The sequence below is a fragment of the Eleutherodactylus coqui genome, chromosome 9, assembly GCF_035609145.1.
Source record: "Eleutherodactylus coqui strain aEleCoq1 chromosome 9, aEleCoq1.hap1, whole genome shotgun sequence".
NCBI lineage: Eukaryota > Metazoa > Chordata > Amphibia > Anura > Eleutherodactylidae > Eleutherodactylus > Eleutherodactylus coqui.
Window position 1 is genome coordinate 79925562 of NC_089845.1, and position 16321 is coordinate 79941882.

Below are 16321 nucleotides of genomic sequence, written 5' to 3' on the forward strand. Positions count from 1 at the left end.
CTAAGGTTTTTTTTGAACGATAATTGTTACATCTAAATGCATTAGTGATGTAACTCATACCGTATTATCCTTAAAGGAGTTTACCAAAATACACTTCTCACCCCTTCATAGAATAGGTGATAAAAGTGTGATTGGCGGGGGTCTCACTGCTGAGACAACACCAATATGGAGAACAAGGGTCCTGTGCTCTCTCTCCTTCTCACGGGGGGCTTACAGCGAAGAGGAGATTGAATGGAGTGGTGGACACACGTGTGTTTCTGTGCTACTCATTTTCAATGGAACTGCTGGAATTGGCAGTCCTATTGCGGTGACCACGCATGCTCAGCTGCTGCTCCATTCAATCTGACATCACTGTGAGTGGGTGCAGCAAGCACATAGTGATGAGAAGAGTGAAGCAAGAGGTTCCCATTCTTAAAAGTGTGTTCTGGTAAACCCCTTTAAGAGGCATTAACATTTTTCTATCTCCGTGTTTCAGCAGTCACAGCTTTTTATCAACTTTAATTCATTGTAGTTGTGTGAAACCTTATATTGTGCAGAACAAGTTGTAGTTTTTATAGGATCCATTTTGGGTACATATTGTTAGGTCTGCTACCTGTGCCTGCCGCCCTCCTGCTATTCCAGGCAGATGCGGGCATTGCTTTGCTTCTTCTGTTTAAATGTACTCTTCTATTTTCTACCAGCAATGCAGGAATTAACCGCTCTCAGTGCTCACAGCCCAGCTGCAGTTTAAATAGCAATTACTCTCCTATTTAGGTGAACTACAGACCCTCCCTCTTTGCCTCAGAATTGATGTGTGTTTGTTTCAGACACCCAGCACATCTAGGTCATCTATCTTAGGGACTGTTCTGTCTTTGGAACCAGTATCTGTTTATTTTGTATGTTTTTGCCTTATGCTTTAGCCTATGTGCTTCTGTCCATTTCTGCCCAGTATCTGTATCGTTACTGTTTCTGTGGTAGTCTGTTCTGTGCTTTGTGTAAACTGTCCCTGTCTCTTGTCAGGGATAGTCAGCCCTGGAGTTACAGCACAGGCCATTCTTATTAGGACGAGCGCTCTGCTTATAGGCAGGGGTCTTCCCATCTTCCTGCTTAGCTGAAGGCAAGTTACCCATCTGAATTTTCCCTCTTTCTTACCTCTGACCACTGTGGTCAGCTGCCAGCCATACCAGGTCTGGTCTAAAAGCCAGGCTTGGTTGGTTAGCACAGTGGATTCACAACTGGAGCCCTGTTGTTGCATTCCAAGGCTCATAGCATTTTTACTTTTTTTGCTTACGAAGCTGTATGAGGGCTTGTGTTTTGCTGGTATCATTTTGGAGTAAATATGAAGTTTTGATTTACTTTTTATTTCTGTTTTTGGGATGCAAGATGAATGAGAAAACTATTCTGGTGTTTTTATTTATTTATTTTTTTCTTTTATGGTGTTTCCCTTCAGTTTTATAGTACGGGACAAATGGATGCAAAGATCAGAATTATGTGGAGTCTTATTTATTTTTTTATTTTTTCACTAATGAACCATTGTGTAATAGAAAACAGGGGTTAAACAATTGGGTTGTAGGTCAATAAACAGTCTAATTAGACACAGAACATTGTTTAGATGAGCAACTGCTCAACTAATCACTCCTTTTCTGGGGGAAAAAAGACCCGCATTTGGGAAAATCAAAGGGCAAATATACGCTATGATGGATCGGGAGGTGAAAACCTAGTTAAAAGTTCATAGTCCTCCCTTCCCTGGGGTGATCTGCAGTCTTACAGAAGAGACAGGAATGTGACGGCTCCTTCTCTCCGTTCTTCTCTTCCCTCTGTTCTGCAATGGCTGAAGTGACCACTACAAGTTTAGCACATGCAGCTTCCACTTTAACCTGCTTAGTGAGATACCTAGAAGAGAGCTACAGCTGCAGTTGGCATTCAAACAAGACCTACACTGTGACTCTAGTCCCATTCTAGGTGGAGAAAGAGATGTTTGAATAGCAAGCCCCCACCCTCTCTGTCCAAACAGTGTTTGGGCTAAAGTCTAAGGTCTTTTTCTCCTAGCCAGAGTATCATTTGGGCAACACTGTTAGATGGTTAAAGAGTACCTGCAGTTTCAGAAAACTCTTGACATGTCATGGAGACCTATCAAAAGTATTGATCAGCGGTAGGGATGCATCCATCCCGCTGCAGAGACTCCCGCTGATCACTAGCACGAGGGGGCTGCAGTGCAGTGCTATGTTCACTTGTTTTCAGGTGCTTTCGGCAGCTGAAGGCGGCCTCATAGAAGTGTATATGTGTCTCTATGACATGTCAAAAGTTTTTGGAAAGTGACGGTACTTGCTTTGACTTGGTATACCAGGATGCTTGATGTACAGTGCAATGGCCTGTGAGATTTCCAGTTTTATTCTCATCCAATAGTAGTCATTTTGATAATTGGAAAATTACTTATATAATAGTGTAAGTTTGCCAAAAGCAAAACTAGGTTGACAATTTTAGTGCTGCTGAGGCAGTCACAGAGAAAAATACAATATGTCTTCCTATTTACCTTTCACAGTTATTAGCCACAACAAGCAGATTAGTAGAAAGGCATATTTTAATTTAAAAGGCATGTTTACTTTATTCGTGTGTGCTGAGGTTTTGACTTTTTATACTTGTGTACTTGATTGACTTTCTGTAGTGCACCAACTCAGCCTCAGCTTGAGTGGTGACCAATGTAAGTTACAGGGAAATGAGTACAACTTGAAATCACTAGCCCATTCATAATGTCGGGATGTGGTGGTCCCTTTAGAGGGGGAAATCAACTTTGCTGCTTTGGCTAATACTCGGCATATGGGAAAGGCCCCTTTAAGTGGATTATCCAACAAAGAGCATTTATGACTTATCCACAAGAAAGGTGTGGAAGAGCTTGCATGGAGCTGTATCTGCACTGTGGCTCCATTCAGTGTCAGCAGCCGAGTACAGCAAATGCCCCTTTAACCCTTTTCAATCCACTGTCTGACCTCTGAAGACATTATGATTTAAGGCTGTACAGCTTCGATGTTGGAAGACATCCGTCGGGGTTCTCTTACTGTATATTGCAAGCCTCTCTGCTGTCGGAGCCTATCCAATGTGTCACCTCAAGCAGTACTGGCTTTAGCCAGCATATAGCGCAGTTGTAAAATGGCAGAAAAAGAGTAAGCCCCCTAGAAAAACCAGGTAACAAATTGGATTGGAAAGGGTTAAAAGAAGGCTTTTCATTGATATTTGTTTCATGCCAATGTAATTTTTTCTCTATCCATCATTCCTTACAGACTGCTACTTTATCCCTATGTACTGGGCTTGGATTTAGAGCCTCATTCAGACAGCAGTATTTTGCCTCAGTATTATTGAGCCCAAATCAGGAGAGTCTACAATACACAGAAGGGGTGCAAATCTTTATACAATAGTTTTTATCCTGGTAAAGTCCGCACCAGATTTTGGCTTACAAATACTTAAGAAAAATACTGACTCTAATACTGCCATCTGAATGAGGTCTAAGAAGAATAAAAAAAAGTTATATCTATGTAATTATATAGATTTAATCTTGGTTTATGAAAATCTCTCTATGTGGAGGCAAATAAACACATGCCTTATATCCCTGTTTGACAATACAACTAAGGCCAGTCTCACATGACCGGATTTATATTGCGGATTCCGCAATCAGGAGTATGAAGGAAAAATCTAAAATTGCTGGATACGAATTGTGGAAGAAAAATCGTAGCATGCTCCGTTTTACTGCGGAATCCATGCGGATGGCCTCCATTGATGTCACCGCTAAGCAACAGTGTGGGAAATACAAGCAAAAGAAACACTGTACTGCGCCTGACCGGCTGCGAACTTCCACGTTCATCCGCAATATAGGTTAGTGCCATAGGCAGGGTCACCGGCCTAAGTCAAGTACCACCCTCTCCCCAAGGAGGAAAATTTCTCTTTCTTGCCCATAACAACCAATCACAGCTCAACTTTCATTTTGTATGGATGGTTACTACAGGCAGGAAAGACAGGATTTTTTTAATGACAGCTGACATGAAGCTAACCTATTAATTCCAGGGCACGGAGCGTTGTCAGAGTTATGATCATGTGATCTGGGAGGCAGCAGAGAAGTGCAGAATACACAGCCCGGATGGGACAAGCCACAGAATGGGATTCTTCACAGCTGAGGTCACTAATACTGTGATGGATTTCCCCAAAGTAAAAAGAAAAAAAAAAAAACTAAGTGCTTCTCGACTTCTTGTTTTCAATTAAACTTTTAATATTTTCCTGGTAGCAGAGAATGCTGAAAAATAAGCAGATGAGTCAAAAGAATACATTTGAGTGAATGTAACAAAGGAGATATTTCCTGACTTTGTATTTGCAGCCATGAAACTGCTTTGGGGCCATTGCACATCTCCCGTGTCTCATCAATTGTTTGTTCAACTGGGACATATTACTAGAGAACTCTTTAGGGGATTTTCTCATTCACTATCTGGATGAAGTTTAACAGCTTTTCAGTATAACAGTGTCTCCTGAACAGATCTGCACTAACATACGAGGAATAGATAACTGAGCAAAGTCAAAGACCCTTTCTTGTATTTATTTCCTGTCAGAACAACCATTAAGGTTCAAGATTCTCATTAGTCTTGGAAGAAAATCAGGAAGCTTCTATAAGGTAGACAGAAAAATAGACAAAGCCCTTTCACTGAGTACAATGCCGAATAGGCTGCATGCACGCTCCAGCTTAGATGCTCCATCCTCCTTTCCATTCTTAAGTGCTAAATATAGGTTAGGAGAAAGGAAACCATCCCAAATTCTTCCCCTGGAAATGTCTATCTCCTGCCCTGAATTAGAACAGATCTCTGAAAGTCTGCATGCAGTCATACTCGGTCAATTCAGAAGTATGTCAGATGCTGCGGGAGACTGTTGAAGAAGAAGCATTAAAGGGGTTGTCCTGCGAAAGCAAGTGGGGTTATACACTTCTGTATGGCCATATTAATGCACTTTGTAATATACATCGTGCATTAAATATGAGCCATACAGAAGTTATATACTTGCCCCCTCCGGTGTTGGCGTCCCCGTGTCCATGGCGCCGACCGAAGCCGCCTTCTGCCTGCATTAGACGCTCTTGCGCTGTCTGCCCTCTTCTGTCCCGCTCCGGCGTGCCCGCGCAGAAGACCTGTGCGACGCGAGCACGCCGAAGCGTCCCCTTCAGTGGGACAGAAGAAGCAGACTGCGCAAGCGCGTCTAATCCAGGCAGAAGAAGGCTTTGGTTGGCTCCATGGAGACGGGACACCAACACCAGACGGGGTAAGTATATAACTTCTGTATGGCCAATATTTAATGCACGATGTATATTACAAAATGCATTAAAGGGGTTGTCTCGCGCCAAAACATTTTTTTTTTCTTTCCATAGGCCCCCCGTTCGGCGCAGGACAATCCCAATGGATGTGTTAAAAAAAAACAAAAACATATTACTTACCCGAATCCCCGCTCTGCGACGTCTTCCTTCTTCCTACTTCTTCCTTCACCAAGATGGCCGCCGGGATCTTCACCCACGATGCACCGCGAGTCCTTTCCCATGGTGCACCGTGGGCTCTGTGCGGTCCATTGCCGATTCCAGCCTCCTGATTGGCTGGAATCGGCACGTGACGGGGCGGAGCTACGATGACCAGCTCTCCGACACGAGCGGCCCCATTCACCAGAAAGAAGACCGCACAGTGCAAGCGCGTCCAAAAACGCCAGAAGAAAGCTAAATTAGACTGATCCATGGTGACGGGGACGCTAGCAATGGAGCAGGTAAGTGTATAACTTCTGTATGGCTCATATTTAATGCACGATGTATATTACAAAGTGCATTAATATGGCCATACAGAAGTGCTGAACCCCACTTGCTTTCGTGAGACAACCCCTTTAATATGGCCATACAGAAGTGCTTAACCCCACTTGCTTTCGCGGGACAACCCCTTTAAGAAAAAAAATGTTAAGTAAAGTTTATTTGAAAAAAATGTAATAAATGCATATTCCAGGACCAGACTTGTTTTTCAAATAAACTTTACGTAACTTTTTTTTCTTTTTTTTTAAATTCCAACATTCACCTCTTCTTCAAACTGTCCCTCAAACTACTCCCTATTAATTGACCGGCCTTACCAAGTGCATCTGGAGATGGGTTCAGGTCCCAGAGTTAAGACCCACTGCTTCGAGGTCATTATGGCATATAATTTAGATTAGTTTAGTCTCTGCTACAGTAATAAGAAAACAGAAGATCATGTCAGGAGAATAAAAACGATCTTACCATTGAGGCGTAAACTGGTCCGGAGAGTCACAGTGTTAATGAGTTAGTCATTGAGTTGGTGGTTTGTTTGCGTAATTGGCATTACTCACAAAAGGTGAAGAAGTTTGAAAAGTTTGAAAAACTAGAAAAGAATGGCTTTTTTTAAACTAAGGCCTGCTATGCATTAGCATTCAGGGAAAGGCGAAATTTACGTTTTGTCTACCTATACATCATTATTCTATAACGTTCGTAGCACATTGTCAGAGTTCATGGGCTTCAGAATGTGCTGTGCACGGTGCGTGCGCTTTCTATTATTCACATTTGTGTTTCTGTTCGGCTTAGAGTGCTCTTGTATAACACAAGGCCATGTTACTGTTGACGCTTGCATGCGCATAACACTTTGGCTGCGCTGCATTGTAGTTTGGAAACTTTGTAACCATGGAGACAAACCCTTTCAAACAACATTGTACAGATGACTCTGCTTGGCAAGTCCTCCTCTGATTTGCAAAGTGCAGCATTGTACAAAGTCTAACCTCACATTAACAAAGAACAGGATGACCCTGATATCATTAAAGTCACCCCATACATTTACAAGAGCTATAATGGTAATTAATGGTTTGAACGACTTGGGATCTGAACATTGGATACATCTACTTGTGTTTGGCAGGCACTTGAAAACATAATTTAGCATTTTAGCAAATTGGTTTCTGGGTCACTGGAAATTATAATACATTGCAAAATCAATTTATGAGATTTGAGATTTGCTTTCGACATGTGCATTGTAATGTATGGTGTGAAAATCAGGTCAGCATACATTTTTGCCATGTCTGCGGACACATCTCTCATAGAGCCCTATATCAGGAGACTTTCCTAAGGCCTCATGTCCACGGGGAAAATCAGGCCCGCTCCGGATTCTCCATGGAGAATCTGCAGCGGGTCCCTCCTGCCCCGCGGACATGAGCGCTGAAAATAGGAATAAATAAGAATAAACTCACCTCCCACCCGCTCCGTTTCTTCTCTTCGCTGCGGCGTCATGTTCTCTGCGTCGCGGCCGGATCTTCTTTCTTCGGCTCGGCGGATGTGCAGGATGACATCGGTGACGTGCCCCGCGCATGCGCCGGCCCGAAGCAAAATGATCCAGCCGCGACTGAGAGAAGATGGCGCCGCGGCGAAGAGAAGAACCGGAGCGTGTGAGTAAAATCTAATTTTTGTCTCCCGCGGATCCGGACGGCTTCCATAGGCTTCAATAGAAGCCCGCGGGAGCCGTCCCCGCGGGAGACCCGCACGAAAATGGAGCATGGCCCAGATTTTTTCATGCTCCATTTTTTTTAAAATCACTTTTATTGACCATCCGCGGGTATTTATCTACCCGCGGGTGGTCAATGCATCCCTATGGGGGGCGGATCCGCGGGCAGGAGAAGAGTTAAAATCCGCTGCGGATTTTAATTCTTATTTTGCCCGTGGACATGAGCCCTAACTGTTCCGCATAGTTGAACTTGCCTATTTTTGATTAGCGCACACATTCATATAAATGTATTTTTTTATAATTATTTATATAGATTTTTGTTCTTGTTTCTTTTTTGTCAAACGAGAACATTTTTCTATTTGGTATATATGTCTATAGCAGGAAGGTTTTAAAGGTGTATTTACCAGTGACATGCATTTCATCATCGTAGTGAGTAGTACATGAAGAGCGCAGATGTGCTTGCAGTCTTAATTCAGACACTAGGCACCTGATTGCTATTTACACATGAGATCTTTCGATTTCCTTCTCCCTTGTGCTTTAATAGTAGAGATGACGAAGTCCTACTGAGATTATCAATATCCTTTTCTTTTTAAGGGGGGAGGCTCTTTTTTATTAAAATGCAGCGGTCACGTTGGTTCACTGTGCATTATTGGTAGGGCCTGTATTCAGGGACCTCTATATAACATGCTCATATATCATAAGCTAACAAAAATAAGGTATACAATGTGTTTCCTCTTCACATTTTGAAAATGAAAAATACAGATACCGTGTTTCCCCGAAAATAAGACAGTGTCTTATATTAATTTTTGTTCAAAAAGGTTTAACTTTTTTACATGTATAGCTGCCTGGACACTATTTAAATTGACTTTTTTAATTAACTGTTAGCAGGGCTTAATTTTGGAGTAGGGCTTATATTTCAAGCATCCTCAAAAAGCCTGAAAAATCATTTTGCATCCTCAAAAATTCTGGAAAATCATGCTATGTCTTATTTTCAGGGAATGTCTAATTTTCAGGGAAACAGGGTAGGTATTTCAATTCTATACCAGAAGAAAAATGTATCTATACTTTACAGTCCTCAGAATATCCACGTATATTGCTCGATCTCTGGCCATGAACGTGTTAAAGCTGTCATGCTTGCAGTTAGCTACTATGTATCCACACGGAGCAAAATGTATTAAGAAGATTAAGTAAAATGTGTCTTTGCTATAACACATTTCCTTTCACATAACATTGTCAGTACGGCTCATTGACTCCAAGCAGCAATTCACCTGTAGTTAAGAATCACTGATCTAATCTCTCTCCATTAGAAAGGTCAACCGGCAGATGAGATTGTGACACAGCTGTCCTGACGGAGGAAGAGCTCGCTGATCCTCTACTTATACAGTGATTTCAGGGTTGCACAACTGTCCCGTGTTAGAGCCCCCGGACATCTATGTAGAAAGCCCTTGAATTAGAATGAACACTTTGTAGCAGGCCAACGTAATGCAACATCCCCCACCAAGTGATGCGGTGCTACGGTCCTAGTCCTTAGATTTTAACCTCATGGCCATGTACTAATTGTTCTGTCCTTTTTCAGCAGTGTTTTGTTCCAGTCATTCAGGAAGCATTTTAAACATTGTCACCTACTGCTCAGGAGTACTATGATGACTCTATTGAAAAATTGAAAAGTCACCATTGTAGGCGGTAAAATCCTCATTCCCCGCTTCTAAATGAAAACCAATAAATCAGACCTATTGAAGCCTCTGACTGTATTGTTCACAATCTCAAGGGCGCTTATTTCAAATGATTTCCTGCCTATAAATAGCATAGGCTGTTGATGAAATCCTTGAAATTAATTTGCTGTCTTCTTTTTAATGAAATACTCCACTTTTTCATCTCCCAACCGCTGAAAGAAGATTGATTTTTGTTCTTCTTCATCACTGTCTTCTTCTTTATGTTTCTGTTGTTTTTTTTTTTGCACAGAAGTTTTGAAGGAATTTGTCAAGCCAGATGTGGAACGCTTGGAGCTGTTTGCCCGTAACCTGCAGCCGGGGTGGACCAGCTGGGGTAATGAGGTTCTTAAATTCCAGCATATGGATTACTTTGTTTCCGCCGAGTCTGGAAACTGACCTGATTTTATTAGATTTACCTGATTTATTTTATATATACGTTAAAACGGTGTTTTATTACCAACAGCCCACTTACGGATCTGTGTAAATAGAGTTGAACATGTTGCAATAAGAAATCCGTGGTATGGATGACTCTTGATGTACAACCTGAATGCTGTTGTCTTCAGACGAACAGATTGTCCTTTAGTTAGCTTCAGATAGCTTTACTGTGAAATGAAAAAGAAAATTGCATTTGAACCCTTTATTTACCACAGCACAGGCTCATTTCCTGGCAGAATAAAGGTTAATTGTCTAGCCTATAAGGGAATATAAATAAAAACCTGCCGAAAAATAGAATGGGAATATGGATGCTGATTTGTGCCAACAACACAAGTCCATATAGGCATCTGAATAATATTGCAAAATAGTATATATTTCCCAGATGTATTAAATGACAAGTTTATCACATTCCATTCCATTTTACAAGTTTAAAGAACAGCATGTTATGTGCGAAGAGATCTCAGGAAAACAATGATCTTGTCAGTAGGGCATATTTATGTATCTCTATTATACTTCTCTGCCACATAACATAAGGCCAGTGTGTGCCATTGCGTTATACACTACAGTTTCTAAATTTTAATTGCATGCCTCATGTGAATTGGCTTGGGTAAACATTTATTATTAAAAGGACCTGACATGTCTGTTTAAATACTTGTATTACTCATGAAATAATAATTTGGGAGCATCCTTTCTTAGAATTCTGCATTGTGATGTTATTCCTATAGGAAAAGTATGACTAACAACTGGGTGTAATCATTGCACTTGTCAATGAAGTGTCTCCTGAGCTGTTCATTTATTCATACATTTCCAGGAGGATTAACAGAGGAACCGCACAATGCTGGGTTTGAAGAAAATAATTGTTATTGTACCAGAAATATAAGTATTTACTAAAACCGGAATGTCAGAAGAACTGACGGGTCCTTTTTTAAAGGGAATGTGTTAGCTTGAATATGCACAAACTGCAGGCAGCAAGTTATAGAGTAGGAGGAGCCGAGCAGATTGATATATAGTTTTATTGGGAAAGATTCAGTATAATTTGTATCTTATTCATTTAGATCGCTACTCCTTCTGAGCTTAGAGGTCCAGTAGGCGGTCCTTTTAGTGATTGACAGCTGTGTATGACTGGACATATATTTGTAGCAGTCAGTCACTGATAGCTCCACCCACTGGACCTGTGACTCAGAATGAGCAGGGATGTAAATGTATAGAATACAAGTTTTACTGAATGTTTCCCCATAAAACTATATATCGATGTCCTCAGTTCTGCTGCTCTTTAACCAGCTGCCCGCAGAATGGACTGCATTTTCGATGTGGCCTGTTCCTTATACATTTTGGTAGCCCCATGCTTTAAAATGAAGCTCAGCAGTGTGTGGTATAGGAAATTACTTTAGGCTGCAGTTAGATGGTTATTATGCAGCAGGAGATGGATCATTAATGGAAATAACGGGCTTGGATAATGTCCGGACAAAACAAGGAAACCTTTCTTAAAGCTTGTGTTTGTGGAAGATTGTCCATGTTTTGTCCTGACGGGGTCCGATTCCAGTTCTTGTCACTAAATATACTGCTTCTGCTGCATTACCGCTACTGTATGTATCCTTAAGAATTAGTAGTCAGCAATAACAGTTATATCTCATTTTCTGTTTTGTGTTCAATTTTTGCCACACACCAGAATTCTCATCTTTTTACAGTTTTTTTACCATTTTAACCATGCTAGTAAGCTGAGAGGACTGAATAGGAAAAGTGATTAAAGTAGCCAATTCCTACAGCAGTTTAAGGTTTTCATCAGTCATAAAAGGGGATAATGTACCACCCACTGTTCATTATAATGGTATTAAATGTCTCCTAAGGGTTTTGTGACAATATAAAGGGAAAATACAAGAGCCAGGATGCAATAAAGAGAATTGTGAATGATCTTCCAGTGTTGCAGCTATTATTCTTGTGGCCAGCCATAAGACTGCTATAGCTGCTAATATGAGGTTTTAAACTGACCACAAGCTGGATGGTACGTGTCCACTGAAAGTACTGACGGATGCCAGCATGCCATTCTGTTTTATTGTCTTTTATACTTTTATGCTTGTAAATTTGTTACTAAACTGTGGATCCAGTGAGATTTTTAATGAAACTGAAAATAAAACTTTTTTCTCTGTACTTTGTCTGTTTCTAATCTGTTGAATTTTATCTGTTTCTCATTGCCTATGTCCGTGATGGCGAACCTATGACAGATACAGAGGATTATGCGGCCGCACGCGGAGAATCGGGATGTTTCATCCTCGGCTCCTGCACGGCCAGGTGCAGTAGCCAAGGATAAAACATTGCGGTGGGTAAACGCTTTGAGCCAGAGGTCTGTAGGCCAAAACCACAGACCTCCGGCACAGAGCGTCTAGTAGTGCCAGGACTTCCGGTTAGGCCGCTGACCTCCCTTCCGGACGGCGGACCTTCTAGCCGCGGAGTGCACAGGGAAAGGCATCTCTCGAGGCCATCTTAGCAGCAGCATCCACCATGAGCAGCAGCATCCACCGTGACCAGCTTCACCAGGGAGCGCCTGTGCAGCACCAGCACCATTACCAGCGCCATTACCACCAGGCACCATTGCTGAGATAAGTGAGGGGAGGGCCTGTGCAGCAGCCATTTTATAAAGCACCATTACCAGGGCCATTACCACCAGGCACCATTGCTGAGATAAGTGAGGGGAGGGCCTGTGCAGCAGCCATTTTATAAAGCACCATTACCAGCGCCATTACCACCAGGCACCCAGGCACCATTACTGAGATAAGTGAGGGGAGGGCCTGTGCAGCAGCCATTTTAAATAGCGCCAAGCACCAGCACCATTACCAGCAGTATAATTCTATCTATCTTCTGTCATTGCGGCCCTGATGGAGAACCCAAAAAATAAAAAAACAAGGTTAAGTAAAGGGAGTGGTAGTAGTAGCAGTAGCCGACCCTTTCAAGAGATCTGGACCGAGATGTATGACAATATAGAAAAAAATGGCAGATGATTTTGCGTTCTATGTACTGAAACGGTAGTAAGCAGAACGTGGAATATAAATAGACATTTTGAAACTAATCATTCCCAGCTCTTGAAAAAAAAGTGAGGATGAAAGGAAGGAATACATTTCCAGGCAGCTACACCTTTATAAGAGCCAATCTAATTTTATCCTTAAATTTGTAAAAGGCTCTACAAGTTTAACGTCTGCAAGTCTGACCATCGCTCACTCCATAGCTCAGCATGGGAAAGCACTCAGTGAGAGAGAATTTATTAAAGACACTCTCCTACGATGTGCACCAGTTCTATGTCACGACATGCAGAATAAAGATGCAATTATTAAGAGGATATCTGAGTTACCGCTCAGCCAATGAAATTCAGCAACAAAAAGTCACTAATAGGCAGACTAGTTAAAGAATTCCCCCTCCCCTCACTTATCTCAGTTCACAGCATCCCACACAAGTTAAAGTTTAATATTGGACTGTTAAATAATATCAAGACCAACAGAAGAAACCGACTGACGGATGAACAAAGAAGTCACTAAGGAGGTAAATTAAAATAATTTAGTTTTTGGTTTATTCAATACAGTTATATGTTACAGGTATACATTTTTGTTATTTAAACTATAAATATTACAAATTTGGGTTTTTTTTCTCGAAGTGACACACCACCCGAGTTATGCTTGGTTTTTTGGCGAATTTTCACACACCAAACCAAAAAGGTTGCCCATCACTGGCCTATATAGTACCAACATTTTCTGTAGTAACGGATGGTAATCACATTATTTTATTTCTTTAGTGGAATCATTTCAAACACACATACTAGGGTCAATTTGAGAGGATGCCAGTTCTCCTGAATTTTGAAGGGTTTGTCCAATTATTTACTAATGATGACCTATTCTCTAGGTAGATCATCAATAGCCGATCGGCAAGGATTCCCACTGATCCCCGATCACTGTGGCTACGGAGCTGCCATTGTTGCAGATAGACAGCTTCATACATTGCACAGTGGCCCCTGCTGTATTAAACGCGGAGTCCATTCACTTTTGGCCATCTCCTTAATTTGGAGCTCCATTCTGATTCAAACTTTAAATTGTGTTTATTCTTAAACTGCAGCAATTTAGAATTACACATACATGGTGCAGTAGCCATACATGTCCTGGATTCCTGCTGCTTATGGTTGGGCAGCATGAACCCACTGACCGGTTCCCTTTAAAAAAAACAATGTTCATCCAGGATCAGAGAATAATTTAATTCCATGTGGACAACCTCCTCTGAAGTATGCTTTGCTGAAATCAGTTACATGTAGCTTGCTAGCACATATATGAACAGAGCCTTAAAGGGGTTGTCTCGTGAAATCAAGTGGGGTTCAGCACTTCTGTATGGCCATATTAATGCACTTTGTAATATACATTGTGCATTAATTATGAGCCATACAGAAGTTATTCACTTACCTGCTCCGTTGCTAGCGCCCCCGTCGCCATGGATCCGTCTAAATTCGCTGTCTTCTGGCGTTTTTAGACGCGCTTGCGCAGTCCGGTCTTCTCCCTGGTGAATGGGGCCGCTCGTGCCGGAGAGCTGGTCCCGCGTCATCGTAGCTCCGCCCCATCACGTGTGCCGATTCCAGCCAATCAGGAGGCTGGAATCGGCAATGGACCGCACAGAGCCCACGGTGCACCATGGGAGAAGACCCGCGGTGCATCGTGGGTGAAGATCCCGGCGGCCATCTTGGTAAAGGAAGAAAGAAGTCGCTGCAGCGCGGGGATTCGGGTAAGTAATAAACTTTTTTTTTTTAACCCATCCCTTGGGTTTGTCTCGCGCCGAACGGGGGGCCTATTGAATAAAAAAAAAACCCGTTTCGGCGTGAGACAACCCCTTTAATTCCATCAGGAGGTCATGAAGACACATTCAGGTGTGAAGGCATTGCAGTGGACTTGGGGTGCAGATTTAACACTGCAAAGCCAAGGCTGTTTACAGTACAATACATGTGAATGAAGATTTCAAAACCCCATTCACTCATAGAAGTAAAAATCAGCATGGAACTCTGAGTATGCCGCAGATTTTCAAATGCACATCATGCTCATTTTTTTCTGAAAATATTGTGGATTTCATCTCTTGTAATGCACACTGTTGTGCTACATGTGCTTTCAATTCTATCATCTTTTGTAAGGCCTTGTTACATTGAGACACTTTATATACAGTGCTCCTAAAGATATTACTTTTTTAAAGCATTATACATGGGAAGTTCTTTGAGCAAAAAAGTTCTGTAGGCTGTAGGACCTTCGTAAGAATTACTTTTAACATACCTTAAAGTGCTTTTAGGATTAGTATAATTATTCTTTGTTGAAAACTTTTGCAACTATCTACTTGCTGCAACTATTTTCATCAACTCTGCTATAATAACCATTTGCAATCCAATTTTGGATTCAGGGTTTCCTAGGGGGCTTTCTCTTTCTGCCATTATACAATGGCGTCATCTCCTGGCTAGAGCCAGTACTGCGATATGTGACATGCTGGAGAGGCCCCTGACAATAGAGCAACCAATAGTCTACAGTAAGAATACCCTGCCGGATGTCTTCTGACATCGGACCTGTACAGCCTTCAATCAGAATGTCTTTAGACGTCAGACACTGGATTGGAAAGGGTTAAATATATTTTATGTACGTAAAACTGGAAAACCTGTTCAATTTTTCGTGGTTTTAATTTATCTAGTCGATTAAAGATCGTAGAAACAAGGGTAGGTGACCTTCAGTTCAACATTTCCTCATTTTAGTAGTCATTGTCCCTCTTCTGTACATACAAGACTTTTAAAGTTCAGATTTTTTTTTTTTTAAATATAACTTTTTTTCTGCGGTTCTCTTACAGGAAGTTTTAAAGCTCTTCCCATCAGTCTTTTCTGCTCTCCAGTGGCATATATCAAATGAAAATATGTTAAGGAACATATTTGGGATTGAAACATTTGTCATTAATGTTTTAAAAGATAAAAGCAAAATCATATTAATCGAGCAATGAGCAAAGATATTTTAGCGTCCTCAAGGCCATAGCTTGAAAACCTGCAACGTATGCAACTCTGCCAGTTTCAGGATTCAGTTGACAGGTGTCTTGTCATCTACTGTAACTCTAATAAAAGTAATGTGGTGTCTAGTTCATATCTACTGTATGTAGCAGGCTCCTTTCAAGAAAGACAAATTTAAAGTTCAGAATTAATTAAAATTCAAGTAGATAACTAAATGTACCGTGTAAATATAAGAGGGAACCCTTTATTCATTTGGGTATTTCTTTAATCGGCATCAGAAATCGAAGTAAACATATTTAAGGTATACTTATTTTTTTGCACAATTCAGTAATTTATTTGTATATACAAATCTTTCTTCTACAGTTCCAAGAAAAATTAAATGAACCCTTTGGAGTCAACTGGATTTCTACATTGATTACTAATAAAATATGATCGGATTGTCTGTCTATAAGTATACCTCAGATAACAAACACCTCTACCATTCATGTCTTTTATTGAGCCCACTGATTAAACACTCACAGTGTAGGTAGAAAAAGTAAACACCTGAATTTAAAAACCTGTAGATTCATAGGATCGTTGAGCTGGAAGGGACCTCCAGGGTCATCTAGTCCAATCCCCTGATCAATGTAGGATTCACTAAATCATCCCAGACAGATGTTTGTCCATTGAAGGAGAACTCACCACTTCCCGTGGCAACC

At 41.3% G+C, this 16321-nt stretch overlaps 1 protein-coding gene across 2 annotated transcripts in view; it reads left to right on the forward strand.

The window, feature by feature from the left end:
• Window positions 1-11773, forward strand: part of METTL4 (methyltransferase 4, N6-adenosine) — a 111995-nt gene extending 100222 nt beyond the window's left edge. The window contains exon 8 of one of the 2 annotated variants that reach the window (XM_066579609.1): window positions 9441-11773. In XM_066579609.1, the coding sequence (XP_066435706.1) occupies window positions 9441-9586 (146 nt within the window). In that variant the 3' untranslated portion in view covers window positions 9587-11773. Of the gene's footprint in view, window positions 1-4035; window positions 4189-9440 lie in introns of those variants that run through there. The other variant, XM_066579610.1, reaches the window with a different exon arrangement.
• Window positions 11774-16321: the final 4548 nt, after the last annotated feature.